This window comes from Hippoglossus hippoglossus, chromosome 24 (assembly GCF_009819705.1).
Source record: "Hippoglossus hippoglossus isolate fHipHip1 chromosome 24, fHipHip1.pri, whole genome shotgun sequence".
NCBI lineage: Eukaryota > Metazoa > Chordata > Actinopteri > Pleuronectiformes > Pleuronectidae > Hippoglossus > Hippoglossus hippoglossus.
In genome coordinates this window covers 4,451,796-4,467,960 of record NC_047174.1, presented here as the reverse complement: position 1 = coordinate 4,467,960, position 16,165 = coordinate 4,451,796, and the positions used below count along the sequence as shown (strand labels likewise).

The 16,165-nt window shown below is 43.4% G+C and overlaps 1 protein-coding gene across 3 annotated transcripts in view; it reads right to left on the bottom strand.

The window, feature by feature from the left end:
• Nucleotides 1-16,165, bottom strand: part of sipa1l1 (signal-induced proliferation-associated 1 like 1) — a 58,288-nt gene that overhangs the window by 11,215 nt on the left and 30,908 nt on the right. For all 3 annotated transcript variants that reach the window (XM_034580973.1, XM_034580972.1, XM_034580974.1), the window contains 9 exons: nucleotides 12,101-12,196; nucleotides 10,374-11,922; nucleotides 9,887-10,109; nucleotides 9,660-9,790; nucleotides 7,737-7,925; nucleotides 7,060-7,234; nucleotides 5,923-6,026; nucleotides 5,619-5,776; nucleotides 1,164-1,743 (listed from right to left, as the gene is read on the bottom strand). In XM_034580973.1, coding sequence (XP_034436864.1) covers nucleotides 1,164-1,743; nucleotides 5,619-5,776; nucleotides 5,923-6,026; nucleotides 7,060-7,234; nucleotides 7,737-7,925; nucleotides 9,660-9,790; nucleotides 9,887-10,109; nucleotides 10,374-11,789 — 2,976 coding nt within the window. In that variant the 5' untranslated portion in view covers nucleotides 11,790-11,922; nucleotides 12,101-12,196. The remainder of the gene's footprint in view (nucleotides 1-1,163; nucleotides 1,744-5,618; nucleotides 5,777-5,922; nucleotides 6,027-7,059; nucleotides 7,235-7,736; nucleotides 7,926-9,659; nucleotides 9,791-9,886; nucleotides 10,110-10,373; nucleotides 11,923-12,100; nucleotides 12,197-16,165) is intronic.

The following is a 16,165-nucleotide window of genomic DNA, read 5'->3' as shown; positions in this document are numbered from 1 at the left end:
ACGCATGCATTTCTCTGTCTGAACAGGGTGTTAGCGAAAGCTCAATAGAAGCCAAACATCACAGGGAAGCGTGAATAAATCATGGTGCAGACTGGCACCTGACAGGAATTGTTATGATGCTCTGTGATGTCTCTGAATGTGTGCGTGGGAGAGGAAGAGAGTACAAGAAAAAAAAAGAACGATAAAGAGCAAACAAGAAAAAAAAAAGAGAGTAAAGAGATGAATAAGAGAGCGAAATAGAGAGAGAGGGACTCAGAGAGAGAAGAACAGAGAGAGAGACAAGTTCCACAAAGCAGGTGGCCCAAGGCCACTTCCCTTCCTCTCTCTGGCACAGAGGAATGGCCAAATGATTGAAGATTAATGCCAGAATTATAAAAATGCCACATGAAAGTCATGCATTTCTTAGTCCTGAGCCAAATAAATATGTTTAAATGCATGTTTGCAAAATCGAAAAAAATGGTGGACTCAATCCAGGTTACATAAATACATGATATAAACCATCACATCTCTCTCGCTCACTCACTCACACAGTTTGGAGGTGGGGAGAATGAATGTAATCTAAAGCACTGACGATTACATAAGAAAACACCTTTTCTTCTAACCAGTTACCATGGAAACAGCAAAGGAAGAGCTAGCATCACTTCACTGTATGTGTAGGTGTGCGAGCCATTAGGAGAATGTTGTCCAGAGGTGTTTCTGAAAACTCCCTCAATAAGCAGAGACCAGATATGAGACAGCAGCTTTGGCACGGAGACACACACACTGTTGTCGTTCTGGCAGACTGACAGCCCACAGTGAATAGCAGGAGAGATGGTGAGTGGGCCAGGTAATTGATCAATGGCAGCCAACAGCATCTTAGTCCATTGATTTGGTTTCTCTGCGCCTGCTCGATGTGAATGAGCATTTCTGTTGTCTTATTAAAAGTCTGGTTCAATGCTGCTGCATGAGTAGTGCCACCTTTTAGGCAACAAGGACAAAATTACATTCATTCATTTCTCTTGAAGGTTTTCTTGACACCAACTGAACTAAAGTGTCATGGCAATAAACCCAACACATGGAAATGATTGATATAATTTCGAGAAAAAACAGGAACAGAAGCTCATTATCTAAGCACGTACTCTACCATTAGACTTATATTATGTATCGTGTGTGTGTCTTCTTACCTCGAGACGTTTGACCACCTCTTTGAAATCCTCAGTGTTATTACTGATACTCCTCAGAGACACACTTTCTCCCCGCTCATAGAAAATCCGCAAAGACGCAGGGCTGCTCAGCATCCAGCCAATCACGTCTTTAGTGGCACAGTTTAACACCACCGCCTTGGCGTCTTGGTCCAACAAGATGACAAAGTCATTGGAGATGGCGAGGAGAGCCTCCAGTTCTCCTCCAGTCCCGTGATCCTCAGCGTGTACCAGCCAGGTCACCGCCCCAAGGCTGCGCAGCTCCGCCCCTACATAGGGCCGGCTCTTCTCCTTTTTCTTGTGAGCCAATGAGATGAAGGGAAACTTTCCCGAGGGGTCGATGGGCGTGCTCGTGGTGTGGCGCTCAGCCAGGTCACGCAAGTACTCCTGGCGCGTTCGGGTGGCCATCGCGCGGAACTTGTGTGACTTGTGAGCAGCGTTTTCTGCATTAACGACCTTGGCCAGCAGGAAGTCCCGGAACACGGAGGACTTGGGGAAGATCACGCCCTCTGGGATTGGTGGGCCGAAAGATGGCACATCTTTGGAGCGAGTGACTGCCACACTGAAAGAGAAGAAGAAGAAGAAAATGAGGGAAGAGGGAAAAGAAGGAGAAAGAGAATAATTGATCCAGATCTGCAAACAAATTGAGCGTTTCTCCTCAGACACCAAAGATCCGATGCCTTAGATTCAGTGTTTTATTACAAACTAAATCAAGACACATTGTGAAACATAGACAATGTTTCCTATTAAGCCTAATGCCTAAATCTCAGGAATGTAAAAATAACAGAAAAGTGGTTAAGGTGTCAGAGTTATGTGTCTAAATGCTATTGTCTGGAGGCAATGACTACGTGCTGCCTTTTCCTTATGGTATGTATTCATTTCTTTTCCAAGTCCTATACCTCCCTGTTTTTGCTCCTCTCCACCTCACTTCTCCTTTCATTAAGTCCCTGGAATGCCCATGTGAGTCTGTTTGCCCTGTCTGGTATGTCAGGAACTCAGCTGTGCAGCCACGGAGAGGAAGGAGAAGAGAGGAGAGGTGGAGGAGGGGGACGAGGAGGACGAGGGGAGACTGCTACTCCAAATCTCCTGCCCAAAGCCCAAGAAAACCCAGACTGAGAAAAGAGGAAAATGTGACTGAGAAGGGAAGACGTGACTGGAAGAGAGAACCATGAGGAATTTTTGCTCACTGGAAAAAACACAGCACCGTGTGAAATAAACAGACTTGTGTGTAAATCTTTCAAACATTTTGGAGGCAGTTAACGAAAAAAGAGCGTGTACTGAAAAGGCTGTTTGTAAGGGCTCGAGAGCACGTTGCCTGTACCTGGGTCACCTGTCGCAGTCTCACCCTCTTCCTGACTCATTGGGCTCCATCACAGATCTTCACTCAGGTGATAATTACCAGCTGACAAGAGTAGAACTGGGAGTCGGAGCCCTCATCCCACTCGCTGCCCCGCTGACATGCATCAGCACACAAGTTGACACCGGGATTAATCGCTTTGTCTAATAAGCAACTGAAGTCAATACGTCTCCCACGTACTTCTAAACATACCTTAGAGACGCACCGTCCTCGCGGGGGGACGTGTGGTGTTCAATTATATGAACCGTCAAATTTTTTGACACCTCATTTCCCACCTTTCCTTATTTGTGGCAGACGAAACTAAGAGTGGAAACATTATTTTACTCCAGGCTGAAATGGCCTCTAAGAGTGAAAACAACACTTTTATAGCATCTTGCTGATAAATGGATGCTGGGAATACCCCAAGTAGTTGCTGGTATGTTCAAATATTGCTTGGACTTTGGATTTTCCCACAAGAAAGTACTGTTTGTAAGTGGAGGGTCAGACAAACATGTTAACTTAAATATCACTGCAGGAGTTGTTGGCGACCAAATCAGAGATAAAAGGGGGAGTGAATATTAGATCTACCTTCATCAGATGCCCAGAAATACAATATGGCAATTATCTACTAAAAATATTATTATTTCAATTGTAAAAGTGACACGTCAACTGTCAGAAAAAACTAAAAAAAGTCCTTCAATATTCCAATACACTGTGCAAAAGCTTCAGATCACTAACAATTTGAACATCAGAGTGTTAATGCTTTCAGGTATAATACAATAACCAAGTTGGAATTTACTGGAAGGCAGCTTTTTCTGCAAACTGTGCACAGTGCATAGAATATTACATCAGAGCATATGAAGTATTTTTGGAAACAATCTGTTGGCGTGACAGTAGAGAAATGGTAACGTTCCTGACAGTCAACTTTCACCTGGCAGCTTGTATTACACTTTCAGTAGCATTCAATGAATCTCTGAAAGATGTAGATTGACAGCCCCGACACAAGCAAACGAGTCACAAGATAATATTCGCCTGCATCACTGTCAATGACAAATGAATCACGCAGGGTATTGTCGAGAGGAGCACCAGCAGCAGCAAAGTGGTTGTAAGTGGGCCGAACCAGTGATTAAAATAAAATGTGACCTTTTATTCGTATTCTTCTCCATGACTACAAACACATCACACAGTACGAGTCGCTGGAGCTCTACAAGTACTTCTACTGAGCTCAAACACCTGTGAATCAGCCAACCAAAGACCTGTGACTCACGCAGGACAAAAAGAGGTGATGGATGGAGAGGGTGAAAGCCGGAGAGCAAATCAGAGAGAGCATGGAAAAAAAAAAACACGAGTGATAAAACAAAAAGAGGGACTGAATGAGAAAAAGAGGGTGAGGGTGACAGAGGCGGAGAAGAGAGGGGAACAGGAGAGTGTAGTGCAGTGGGGGCTGCTGTTGTGTGATCCTCATGGCAGGAGGTTTGGCAGTAAAAATGAAAGAGTGCATTCCTGCGGTTTCACTGATTTGTGGTCTTATAAATATCCAGTGTGTGGGCAGCTCTGCTCCTCCAGTATCCACAACCTGCTGCCCACTGCGCCAGGGCAAGAAAAAGAACATATCAATACCAATTGGAGTGGGAGAAACAGAGGTGTGTGTGTGTGTGTGTGTGTGTGTGTGTGTGTGTGTGTGTGTGTGTGTGTGTGTGTGTGTGTGTGTGTGTGTGTAAGTGGGGAAAGTACACATAACATGTTTTTGTCTACTTGTCACGAGTAGTCGTCCAAGGCTAAACCATTTATGTTATACTGTATTCTCAGTTAGGTGTGCGTAGCAGATTTTGTGGTCCAAAGCATTGGTGTAATCCGTTAATTGTTGCATTATACTTGCTTTGAGTAAAAAACAGAGAACATGTGGTTTGGTTTACTACAAACAGTTGGTGAGAAAATTGTCCTATTTGGGAAAAATCCATGTGTTGCTGGATTAATCAAGAACTTGGCAAGATGCATGACTGAAAGAGGTCAGGCTGCCTTAAATCTGTTGAACCTCTTGACCTACTGACAATAAAGTGGGAAGATACTTTTAACAAGAAACTAACTAAAACAAGCTCTTTACTTGGACATGTTCTTATTCCCTGTGACACTGTGCTTAGTGTGAATTGTAATTTAATTCTAGAAAACCCATCTTTCACGTCGATGGTGTGTTTTCACTCGAGAAAGCCTGACTCACGTTTGTGAATCACAGAAGTAAAGTGTATCTGCTCCACAGTCACTCTGTTGCAGAACTCGTGCGCGCGTGTGTTGTTGCGCGGTAACGAAGAAGCCCCACGGGGGATGATTAAGACCTAACACAATGTGCTCAGACAGCAATTAAAACAGCCATTAGCAGGAGATAGAGGACGGCTCATAGGGCGCCAGATACGAGAGAATGACAGAAAACTAGATAACAAGACAGAGACAGGAGTGAATAGAGAATGAAATGTCCTTCACAGCTGAGCAGTTTTAAACAGGAAATAGAGGCAAGGCATTTCTTATAAGTGACTCCGGGATGGCACATTTTATTTCATATTACACATCTCCGACGATGGTGGTCATAAATCATGTGCTGCAGAGAGGGGCTCTAACAGCCACGACTGCAAAAGCAACGACACACTTGAGTCAACAGATAAGAGCATTATTGTTTCAGAAGTGATGGAAAGTGAGTCATGAGAAGTTGAGTGCATTCAATAGGTATGACAACGGTTTCTATATATGGTTATTCAAAAATGTATGTATAACAGGAGCCCGGATATGGAATGAAACATTAAAAGGGAATAATAGGTTGGAAATGCACCATGTTTAAAAACTAAAAATGCAGATTTTAAATTAAGTTGTTATGTTTTACTTGAAATTTCATATACTAAGAATCAAAGCCTACAGATTTGCACATTTTTAACACTTTCGGCTTTCTGACATATTTTGATGAAACTAATCTAAAAGCTTGCAGATAAGACTAGTGGAGAGCTAGGGACTCACCAGCCGAGCATGGCTGATGCTTCAAACAACCCAGAATTCAGCAGTCTCTAAATTAAATACACATACAGCAAAGTCTACGTGGTGTTGTTGAGTCTCACCTGTAGGAGCTGTTGTCAGAACAGGGATTGTGTGCCCGCACAATCACAAAGACATGCTGGAAATGTGAGCGGATGTTTTTGGGGGTGAACGGAAGTGCCCCGGGCTCTTGGAACACGATTGTGACGATATCATTCCCGATATGGCGCTTCCGCAGTAACTGGAAAAAAAATCAGGAACAGCAGGAGAAACTAAAGTTAGATTATCGGTATATTTATGAACTACAATATTCAGAAAATACAGGAAAAAACAATGCAAAAAAACCTGCACATTCTCATACTATTTCAGTTTGTTTGAGGAACATACCTGTTGCTTATTGTTGGGTGTGTAGGGCAGCATGGTAGACACATGGAACATGATCTCATAGTCCTTGTAAGTGGTGTACAAGGAGTGGGTGCCGGTCGAGTCAGCTGGGGGAGATACAACCACAAGTGAATTCCTCATAGTCAAACATAGAACTGATCATTTCTATGTAATTACACTGTTTATGTGTTCTTTGACAATATTATCGCCGATGTGAAAGAGGTTCATGTGACCTCTAAAATACTAATTTAGAATAAAATCTTTACTTTTTAAACCAGAAACCCTATTTTACAAAAACAACTATTGCTTCTAGGTGTAGAGATGTGTTTGTAACCGGTCCAGAACCACAGACACACAACAATATTCTCTTTGAAATGACCATTCTACATTATGGTTTTGTTCCCCCTGTTCTACTGCTGCCAGCGCTAATCAGATGTGTTTTCTGAGCACTTAAGAGGCTCCAGTTGTTCAGAGAGCTGCTGCATGTTAATCACCACCTCCACAGTCCATTGATGCACTCTGAGAACAGAACCGTCACAAGGTGTTTAAAAGGCCATTCTCAACCTAGCTGCGTTATCTCAATTAATTACGCTCCTTCAAAAGGGGGTGCTTTGCATGGTTGTATTTAATTTACTAGAGTTTCCTGAAGGTTGAGTTATGTCCTACAAAAAGTGACTGGCCCATTTTTTGAATCTCAAAGCATTGTGAGGATTCATTTGACTGATAGAAGGATAGTATGGATTAGAATATCACAGGTTTGAAGAGGCAGACAGGGAGAGTAGAAATATAATCAGCCTTGTTTGTAGAAAGCACAGAAGCAGATACTCCACTCGTAGTTTCTTACAAACTGCAGCCCCAAGCAATTTGTGATTCAGCTAATATGAATATTACATTGGATTTTCAAAGGCACTAAACATCCTCATCATGTCAGTGCTGTTGGTCACCTCCCGCATGCCTCAATCCATCAAACGATAAATGCCAACTGAACTCAAGACTCCTTCAATCAATGGGAACTGTTTAGTGTGTCAATCTGCATTAGCCCCCCCTGCTGTGAGTCAGGCATTAAGTTTCAGGGTCAGTGTAACACTATCTGCTGCTTTTTCCAAACTTGTGATTTCTGTGTGTGTACATTGTACATACTCTTTGTGTCCAGCTGAGCTCGGTACTTGGTGAAGCCTTTGAGCCGAACCCTCTCCCCCAGCAGATGTAGGAACTCCTCCAGTGCAGGGCCGGCTGAGTCGTTGTTGTACATCTCCTCCTCGCTGCTCTGACCCGCCATGCAGTACATCACCCCGACCTTCCGCTGGAAACTCAGCTGTAAAAGAGAACAACGATCATTGCCATCAAAAGGGGAGATGTGGGTTTTACTGCGTAGAATTCATGTCAGAATAACCATGTTGACATTTTAGGTAGAACTCATGTTGGCATTTTGGGAATAACCACCTTGGGTTGCTCTACAATGATCGCGGTGCAATTTTTCCGGATAAATCTTGCTGACATTTACAGAGGTGCAGCTTTGGATGATGGCATCAGGGAGAACGAGTATCAAAGAGCTTGTTTTGTATTTCTCTTCTTTTTAAAGATGAGGAGTGTGTGTGAGTTTATGACACACTTTGCTCATAGTACGTGGTACTTAAATTATACATAAAAGTGTGTGGGAGTGAGCAAAAAGCAAAAATAATAAAAATAAAAATACCCCAATAACCTAAACTCAAGATGACATTAATTTGATGGAGAGGAAAATATAACGTCTCAATAATACTGGAATTAATCAAATTCTCCCAGTACCATTCAGTTTGCTCGCTGTGTCTCCTTACCCCCTGCTCGTCCAGCTTCATCAGCTGCTCAGTGACCTTAGGTGTGTTGAGCGCCAGCCGCAGGCAGTGAGCATTCAGCTCGGGTACCAGGTACTCCAGCACCTCTTTGAGAGGCAGGCCTCGAGCTAGGCCGTGCTTGGATGTGGAAGGTACTGCGTCCTCCAGGATGGCGCCTCTCAGGGTGTTTAGCTGGAGACAGCAACAGACAGAGGGGAAATAACAGAGAAATTGGAAATTAAAGGATAACTGCAACATGTTTTTATTAAAAATCTAAATAAGAAGACTTGAGTATAACTTGTGATAAAACTGTGGAAACTACAAATTCAACAACTGAAAAGAATGCAACACAAAAGATGAGACAATGATTTGGCATTTACACTTCATACTGTTTTGTAACTCATTCTCCACAACAGCTTTAGTTAATCATCATGTTTTTGGTGACGTAAATTCTGTGATGTTCTTTTTTGTTCTTTATAACAATTTGTATGGACCCAAGGTTAAATCTTACAGTCAAAAAGCCTTAGAATAAAAACCCACTTTCGTGCTATAAAAAGAAGATTCTCCATAGACCAGAGTTGTGCATACACTTGGTGACTATGACAGAAAGTGATTTAGTTTTAATTTAGAGGTCCTTCCCTGTTACTGATAACAACAAAAGCAAAACTATCTCTCCATCCATAAGTAGAAAAATATAGTCGTCTATGTTCGGAAAGCTGCAAGGAACCCTGGGGTGAGGCCTAAAGGCTTGTGCAATTAAATTCAATTTGCAGTATAAGATGGGTCTTCAGGCTAAAACAAACTCAAGGCTTCCAGGAATAACTTCCATGAATAAATCAATAGGGCAGTAGAAGGAACAGGACCTGAATATCTACCAGGAACAAATAAACACAGCTGGATATCCGCAGTGGTCCCATGGCTCTTACGAAAAACTTATAAATATCTATGTTTTTGTGTTTGTATGTCTTCATGAAGTGTTTTGCCGACTCAACGTTTGTGCCAAAACCCTCAGGGTTAAACAAACCGAGGAACAGAAGCGGTCTCGCTGACGAGAGGACAATCGCTGTCCTCAGTGGACACTGGACTTATCTCTCCCAACATCAGTTCATCTCACTCACTGCCACAGACACACAATGATACAATATATCTATACCTGCCCAGATCCCTGCTCTAAATGTAGTAATTAAAGCGGAGAGAGGGCAAAAGAAGGGAATAAAATAGCAGGAAAACATAGCACGGTAGGTCGTGCGTCATCCCAAGAGATTGGAAGGGTTATTACTCATGAAGCACTTCAATACAAGAGCAATGCTTTTCCTTCTACACTCCAATACCGTTGGCGCTATTTTAGTCTTGTTTAGCTGCAAAACGGCACAGCTCAGTCCTTCACACATGAAGGCTGACAAAGATGGTAGGTGGGCGTTCAGCTCAGGGAATGAGGACATGGATCTTTGGCTCTAGCTCCTATAGGAGGAGATGGCAGAAGGGCTAGAGGGATTCACAAAAGAATCCCTCTCAGCGCACTGGATATCCAGCATTGTGAATAATGGGAGAATAACTTACAAATAAAATTAAACTTGCAATAAATAGGAGTGGAGATCAGGAATGGAGGCAGTGGGGTCTAAGGTATTGAGCTGTATCTGACAACCTTGAGATGAAGCTTTTATAACAGCCCCCCAACTGGTTTATTTTTTTTCCCAATTAACAAGCTCAGGCACCGGTTCTATATCATCACTCCTACACAATATGAACTCATAATAGCTGCTTAGTAACATCACTCGGTACAGAATGTTCTAAATATTTATGAATGTGTGAACATCGATGGCTCCACAGGGAAAAGCTACAAATACTCTACATCCTGGTGAAAGGAAACAATAATAAAACAAATCAAGCTGATAAAACACAAATCCTGTGTCCATTTCAATGTACCTCGCTCATTCTGAAGATGACCCTGAAGTTGTACTGTTGGCCATGCTCCTTGTGTTCTTCCAGCTTCTCCCTCCTCAGACTGACTGCCACGGGACCCAGGTTCTCGTCTACGCCCAGATAGTTCCAGTGTTCTGGGGGGTGAGAAGGGAGGGAGTTGATGCAGGAATGGATACAAACGGTTGATGTCAAAAAAACAGAAAAAGCCCAAACTGCTCTGTTCTCCTTACCTCTCAGGTAGAAGTACTTTCTGTAGTAATAGGCACCAAGGTCAACATGCTCCACGATGTATCGCTTGGACCTGTCGGCATGCTGACTGGGCCCGTCCTTCGGAGCCTCCATAACTGCCACACCAGCGTTGGAAAAATGAGTATTGAGGATGGCATCCAGCGGTCCTTCCTCCGTACTGCCAGAAGAACTGCTTGAACTTCCACCACTGCCTATGCTGCCCTGCTGAAGGATGAACGATAAAGTAAAGTTAGCTGACAAACATTTGATCTAAAGACATTTTCATTTTCAGTGCATCTCCTAAATACAGAAATCTTTTAAATTATCTCTAATCTTTCAGTTTTCAAAATGCCCAGACAAAATGGGCTGTGCAGGCTGCAGTCTGAAGATTAACAGTAAGAGCTTCAAAGAGATCTTTTCAGGAATCAGAACAAATAACCGCACATATATTTTTTGGATGTAAATATACTGTACTTGCACCAAACCTACCTGTTTAGCAGGAGAGATGTTCCTCTCACCCTCTCCACCAATCTCATTCCTGAAACAGGGGCAGCTGAGCACCAGATCGTTGCTTTTGTCATCACCAGGGTCTAAGGCAGGGTTAGCGTTATGTCCTCCTGCTCCCTCCTTGCTCAGCTCCTCTTGTGAGCCGCACGGTGACCCATACCCTCCGCTCTGATTAGAGGAGAGGGAGGATGTGGCGGAAGCGGAGGCAGCAGCAGCAGCAGAGGCACCCGTTGTGGTGTTCTTCCGTTTCGCCCCAGACTGACGACTTTGGATTGCCTCATTGAGGTCGAAGAGTAGAGACTGGATATCAAAATGGGCAAACCCTCTCTGGCACACCCAGGGTTTTGGAGGTGGGCCACTTTCATCTCCTTTCCCCCCATCTTCAGCATCGGACCCAGCCCTTGACGTGTCCCCCTCCACCTTCACACTGCGCAGCTTACGAAATATAGACTCTCCACCCGTCTCTGACTTTGACCTCCTTTTTAAGTGCTTCTCTCGTTCCTTCAGCCGACTGGCAGGACTACCTCTGGCTGGACCTAAAGGTCCATCTGGCAGGTCAAGTGCAGCCTGTTTTATGGGGGCCACTGTAAGGAGCTCCGTCAGCCTCTCTGGAGCTGGGCTTCGCTGATCAGGGGCCTCAGAGGACTGGTATCCCTTTAGCATGTCAAAGAAACTCTCTCCTGACACTCCATGTTTATCTATGGATGACGTGCTGCCATACTCACGGTGCATTGGTGTCCACCCTGAGAAAGACCAGCCCTCATTGCCGTCGGCATCCAACTCACTAATAGTTATATCACTGTTACTGCGCTGGCGGATGCGCCTCATGCCTTTGCGGGGTGAGCCCAGATAGCCATCTGGTGAAAGGAAGCGATTGTCTTTTCCTTTGCTTTGCATCTTATTCTTTAATGTGTTGTGGATGTTGCGCAGCATGGACGAGTCCTGTGGGCTTATTAGGTGGCCGAGCTTAGCCGACAGATTGCTGTGGGCTGTAACAGCTGACACCCCTCCACTTCCACTGCCACTACTACCACTACCACCACTTCCACTCCCTCCTCCTCCCCCTCCGACAAGTCTTTCTCTATCTCCACTTCCAGATCCTGATGAACTGGTGGTGTTGGTGGAGCTGGGGGAGTCGGTTTCCACGGTGATGTGCCAAACACCCCCCCCTCCCCCATCTTTCCTTGGCGGCCAGTCAGCCACACGAGCCCGAACCCCCATCTTGGGGACGCCGGGGTTGGTGCCAGTGGTGGTGGAAGAGGAAATGTGGGCGCTCTCGCTGCGGGGTGGGGGCGCCCCTCCATTGGGCAGGCGCAGACGGCGGGTGTAAAACTCATCAGTGGCTGGCACTGAGCCCCCAACCGAGCGCTCCGTCTGAGAGCGCTTCAGACTGGTCATGATGGAGATGGGGGAGGGTGCAGGGAGGGGAGATGGGAAGGAAAGGTAGGGATGGGGTGCTGATGGCTTTAGGTTAGGGTCAACATAATGCCCAGTGAGTGAAGTGATGAGAGTCTTAAGGACACATTTGGTGCTGCAGAGAGTGCAAAGGAAAGGAAAATATGAATACTGAGTAAACAACAGTCCACAAAATATTTTAAATCAGTTGTCAAAGCAAATACTGAGCAATAAAGTGCAAAAATAAACCACATGCATAGAATATTAAATACTTGCATCAGTATCACAACAACACTATATTCAAGAAGCGGTACCTTTTGGTAGCTGGAGCTTGATGGCAAAAATGTTTTGATGGTGAGCGCTCACAGCTGAAGTCTCATTCGAGTGAAGTATTCAGTCTAAATCAGCAACTGAGAATAGTAGTAAAAAAGAGAGAAAGAGAAAGAATGGGAGAGAAATCTAGTTAGAGGCATTTCAACATCATATCTTATCTTCATTACTCCAGTACCCAACATAATAAAGTAAACATCAGGAAACTACAGTGTTTCTGTGAAATACAGAACAACCTGTGATCTCCTGAGGCCTGTGATCTCGTGTTTCTATTCAGGCAAACAAAACCAACAATCTAAATGGAAGAGATAATAAAATCTATAGCTTTGAGAGCCCATCCACTTTTACTGCAGTCCTCATACAGGACCACTGATAACCACACATTTACCTTCTTTCTGTCAAATATCAGCTAGAAATACCTACAAAATTAAAACCACTTAATAATGTTGTGGGTTAATAAATCTTGACCTTGGGCAGCTTTTATACATCCCACATGATATGGATTTTACCATAAAAAGCTTTAGATATTAATGGAATATAGAACAATACAGTGTGTACAACATCAGCATTTTTATGTTTTCTTAGTGAGTCAAACAGGATTTGAGGGCTATTGCCTTTCACAGCCATGAATGAAATAGCTGAGGGGAGAGCTCAGTTTGCTTTACTGCGTGTTTGTCTTCTGGTTTGTGCACTACCTCTTTCCTCCAGACCACACTTTGTATCACCATGGAGATAAGGACTTGGACAGTGCGTTTTTTGCTGTGAGTATGTGTGTGTGTGAGGGTGTGAAAGAGAATGGGCCGATTGATTCCCTTCCCACAGACCTTGCTGTACTCTACCCCCCCCCCCCCCCCCCCCCCCCCCCCGTATGCTTCACCCAGAGAGAACAGGACGTTTTAGTATGGAAACGTTACTGTTGATGTATTTAATGTAATAGTAGCCTTAAACAAAGAGGGGGTGTTATAGCAGCATTCTGCAACCTCATTACACCACAGTATCTGCTCTCCTCTAAAGCTGTTTGTGAGTTGCTCAGATGGGTCTGTTTGAGCAGCATGACATCCTAGTCTGGGATTCAGACTTGGCTCTCACAAGTTAAGTGTTTGAAGTATTAACAGGCGGAAACTCAAAGGTAAAAATTCAAAAGTCTTTCCCATTTCACAGCGAGGTGTTGGTGCGTGTATGTGTGGCTGATGCAGAGATTTCCATTTTGAGAGACACATACTGCAAGCTTATGTTTTGGGAACATTTTTGAAATGCTGAAAACGTCTCTCAGCTTTCTGTTGGAGGTCATATTTAAAAGACAACAAAACCTACTGTAAACGTATCTCACAGCTCATAAGCTGTTATGCGAGTTGTGTCCAGTAGTGTATCAGGAGAGCTACGGTCTTCATGGGTGTGTAATAATTCAACAACTTCAATGCCCTCTCAAAACAGAATGTGTACTTTACGACTGAAAGAGCACGAACACAGATAAAGAGGTTTTTGTCTGTGCCTGACAATCATTTGTCAAAGTGCAAACATCAAGAATCAGTGAAACACTGGCATGTCCCTGTGGGAAATTGCTTTGATGAGACTAGGATCCAGGTAGGCAAAGTTGAAATTGGACCGTTTACTAATAAGCTGCTTTAGGTACAATAAACGTATTGTTTGGCAGTAACAAAAATCATCAGGTTATAGCATAAATTATGTAAAAGCCAAGGAAGTTTATTTTAAGTGCAATAAACGTCAGCATCAACACGCTCTTATGTATTTTTCCTACATAAATTGATAAATTCAATCATATATTTTTCTCCTTGGTCATCAATACCCCCCCCCCCCCCCCCCCTCGTCCCACGGCCTCATGCCCTTTGAGAACCACTGTGATAGACAATGTTTAGCAGCTTATTGGCATTCACATCAAACAACTGAAGTACAGAGTCGGTAGCAACAGTGCTGCCCTCCATTACAAGCCATTGGCCTCTCTGAAACAACACCCAAATAGTGTATGCTAAACAGCTACCTGCAGAGTGTCTTCTCCTTACTGAGGAGTGTTCTTTAATGAGAGTTGGAGAGAGTGCGAGTGGGGAAGAGAGCGAGAGGGGAAGCAGATTATACTGTATGTCAGACTGGGAGACTGGGAATTGAATCGAATGAATGTGGTGTAGACTGCCTCTCTGCAGTCACAAAGGACCAATTACACTGACAGATACTCAGTAACCTTTAGCAGTGTGTGAATGGGGTCAATTCCTGAGGTAAATATGTGGCATCATAGCTCAATGCAGCTAAGTGCTGCTGAGATTGTCTGTCGGCACAGTCAACTGGAAAGTGTTAACAGAGGAGCTTGTTTGCATCTTACAGATGATGGTGGCAGAGACCGTTAGCACATTAAGACGTAACAAAAGCAGAACGTATAGTTCTAATACTTCATATTCGATAATGATCTTGTAAATCATAGTACAGTGAGTGTAAATACCAATTATCTACAGTGGAACTTTGTGATAAAAGTTTGGTAACTTTTTGCACAACCACAGGGTTTTTCTCTTGTGTCTTTCAGTGGTTACACTTATATTGTTTCAAGGTTGTTTCAATGTTGTTTCAACACAAAAGGAGAGGAACCTAACCTTAAATAAACTGAAAAACTTGCACTTTTCCTTGCAAGACTCCTGTTCCTTGAAATTACAGCTCAATTTAACCCAAACTAAATATTCCTCGAAACTTTATTCCTCACATACAATTAACTGTCTCTCTGCCAACAGACACCGGTATTAACACACCAACATTTTATAATTACAAAGTAATTTCTTGGAACTTTACTCTGAATTTACAATTGTATTTGAGCTCCCCTTTCCTTAAATCATAGGAAACTATGGGTGCCCTAAAGTAATCATAAAATGATGAGTAATCATAATAAAAGATATAATTAACTTGTGAGTACTATGTCATGAGGTCTGAATGCTATGATTCCAGCTTACCATGATGTCATTATTGTTATGCTAGTTACGGTGGTTCGAAATAGTGTAAATAAACCACAACGCTGCTTTACAGTCTAAAGGTTGTTATCAGCAGAGGCGTGTCAGTTTGGGCTCTGTGTTAATATGAATCAGATCCAGTGAGTCATACACACCTGAAGTTACAGAGCAGGTGAGCTGACTGACTTACAGAGGTTACTGCTGAACAATGATTGCATCATAGGCTACATTCACACTAATCTCCACAAAAAGTTGAGCACAACAAGCTGATGATCAGGTTGATATATGTGTGTGTGTGTGTGTGTGTGTGTGTGTGTGTGTGTGTGTGTGTGTGTGTGTGTGTGTGTGTGTGTGTGTGTGTGTGTGTGTGTGTGTGTGTGTGTGTGTGTGTGTGTGTGTGTGTGTGTTCTTATCCTGGTAAAAAAGACTAAACCCATGTATCATCTTGTGGTTTACAATTTTACATAATAACAGAGTGAATCAATGTTCTGCATTGATTAATCAGTCTGTATTGTAGTGGTAGAAAATGAATAGTTTTTCCCAGGCCTGTGTTTCTTGAAAATCACCACATTGCAATCCCACAATGATTATTTAATGAGAGAAATATGAGGGCAGAGACTAAAGACAACAAAATGAAAGAAGAATCCTTCACCTGTAAGCTAGTGTCAACTGTACTGATTCTTCTGATACCATATTAGTAATAGCACTATTACACCTGTTTCCCCAGACAGGTGAGTCAAGTCATGTCATGTTTTCGTACATCCAGACAACACACAACTATGTCTCACTGGATTTCACAAGGCCACAGAAACGGTTTCAGACCCAGCCCAAGCTCTCAGGAGAAGAGGAGGAGCAAAGAAAACTTTTCAGACATAATGAAATCAATACAAAAGACACATTTATGAGTAAATTCAAAAATAGAACCCCTCTTCTTTGGATGGTTGTGGGAGCTGCAGGTGGTTGAGTGCCAATTACAAACAGAAAGTGACTCAAACTTTGACAGCATGCCCTGTAGAGACACCTGCTGCCAAGAGGTTGCTGGGCATAGGTGTGGCCCCCGGAGCGGAACATCTGTGTGCAGTGACTACTGCAGGTAACACA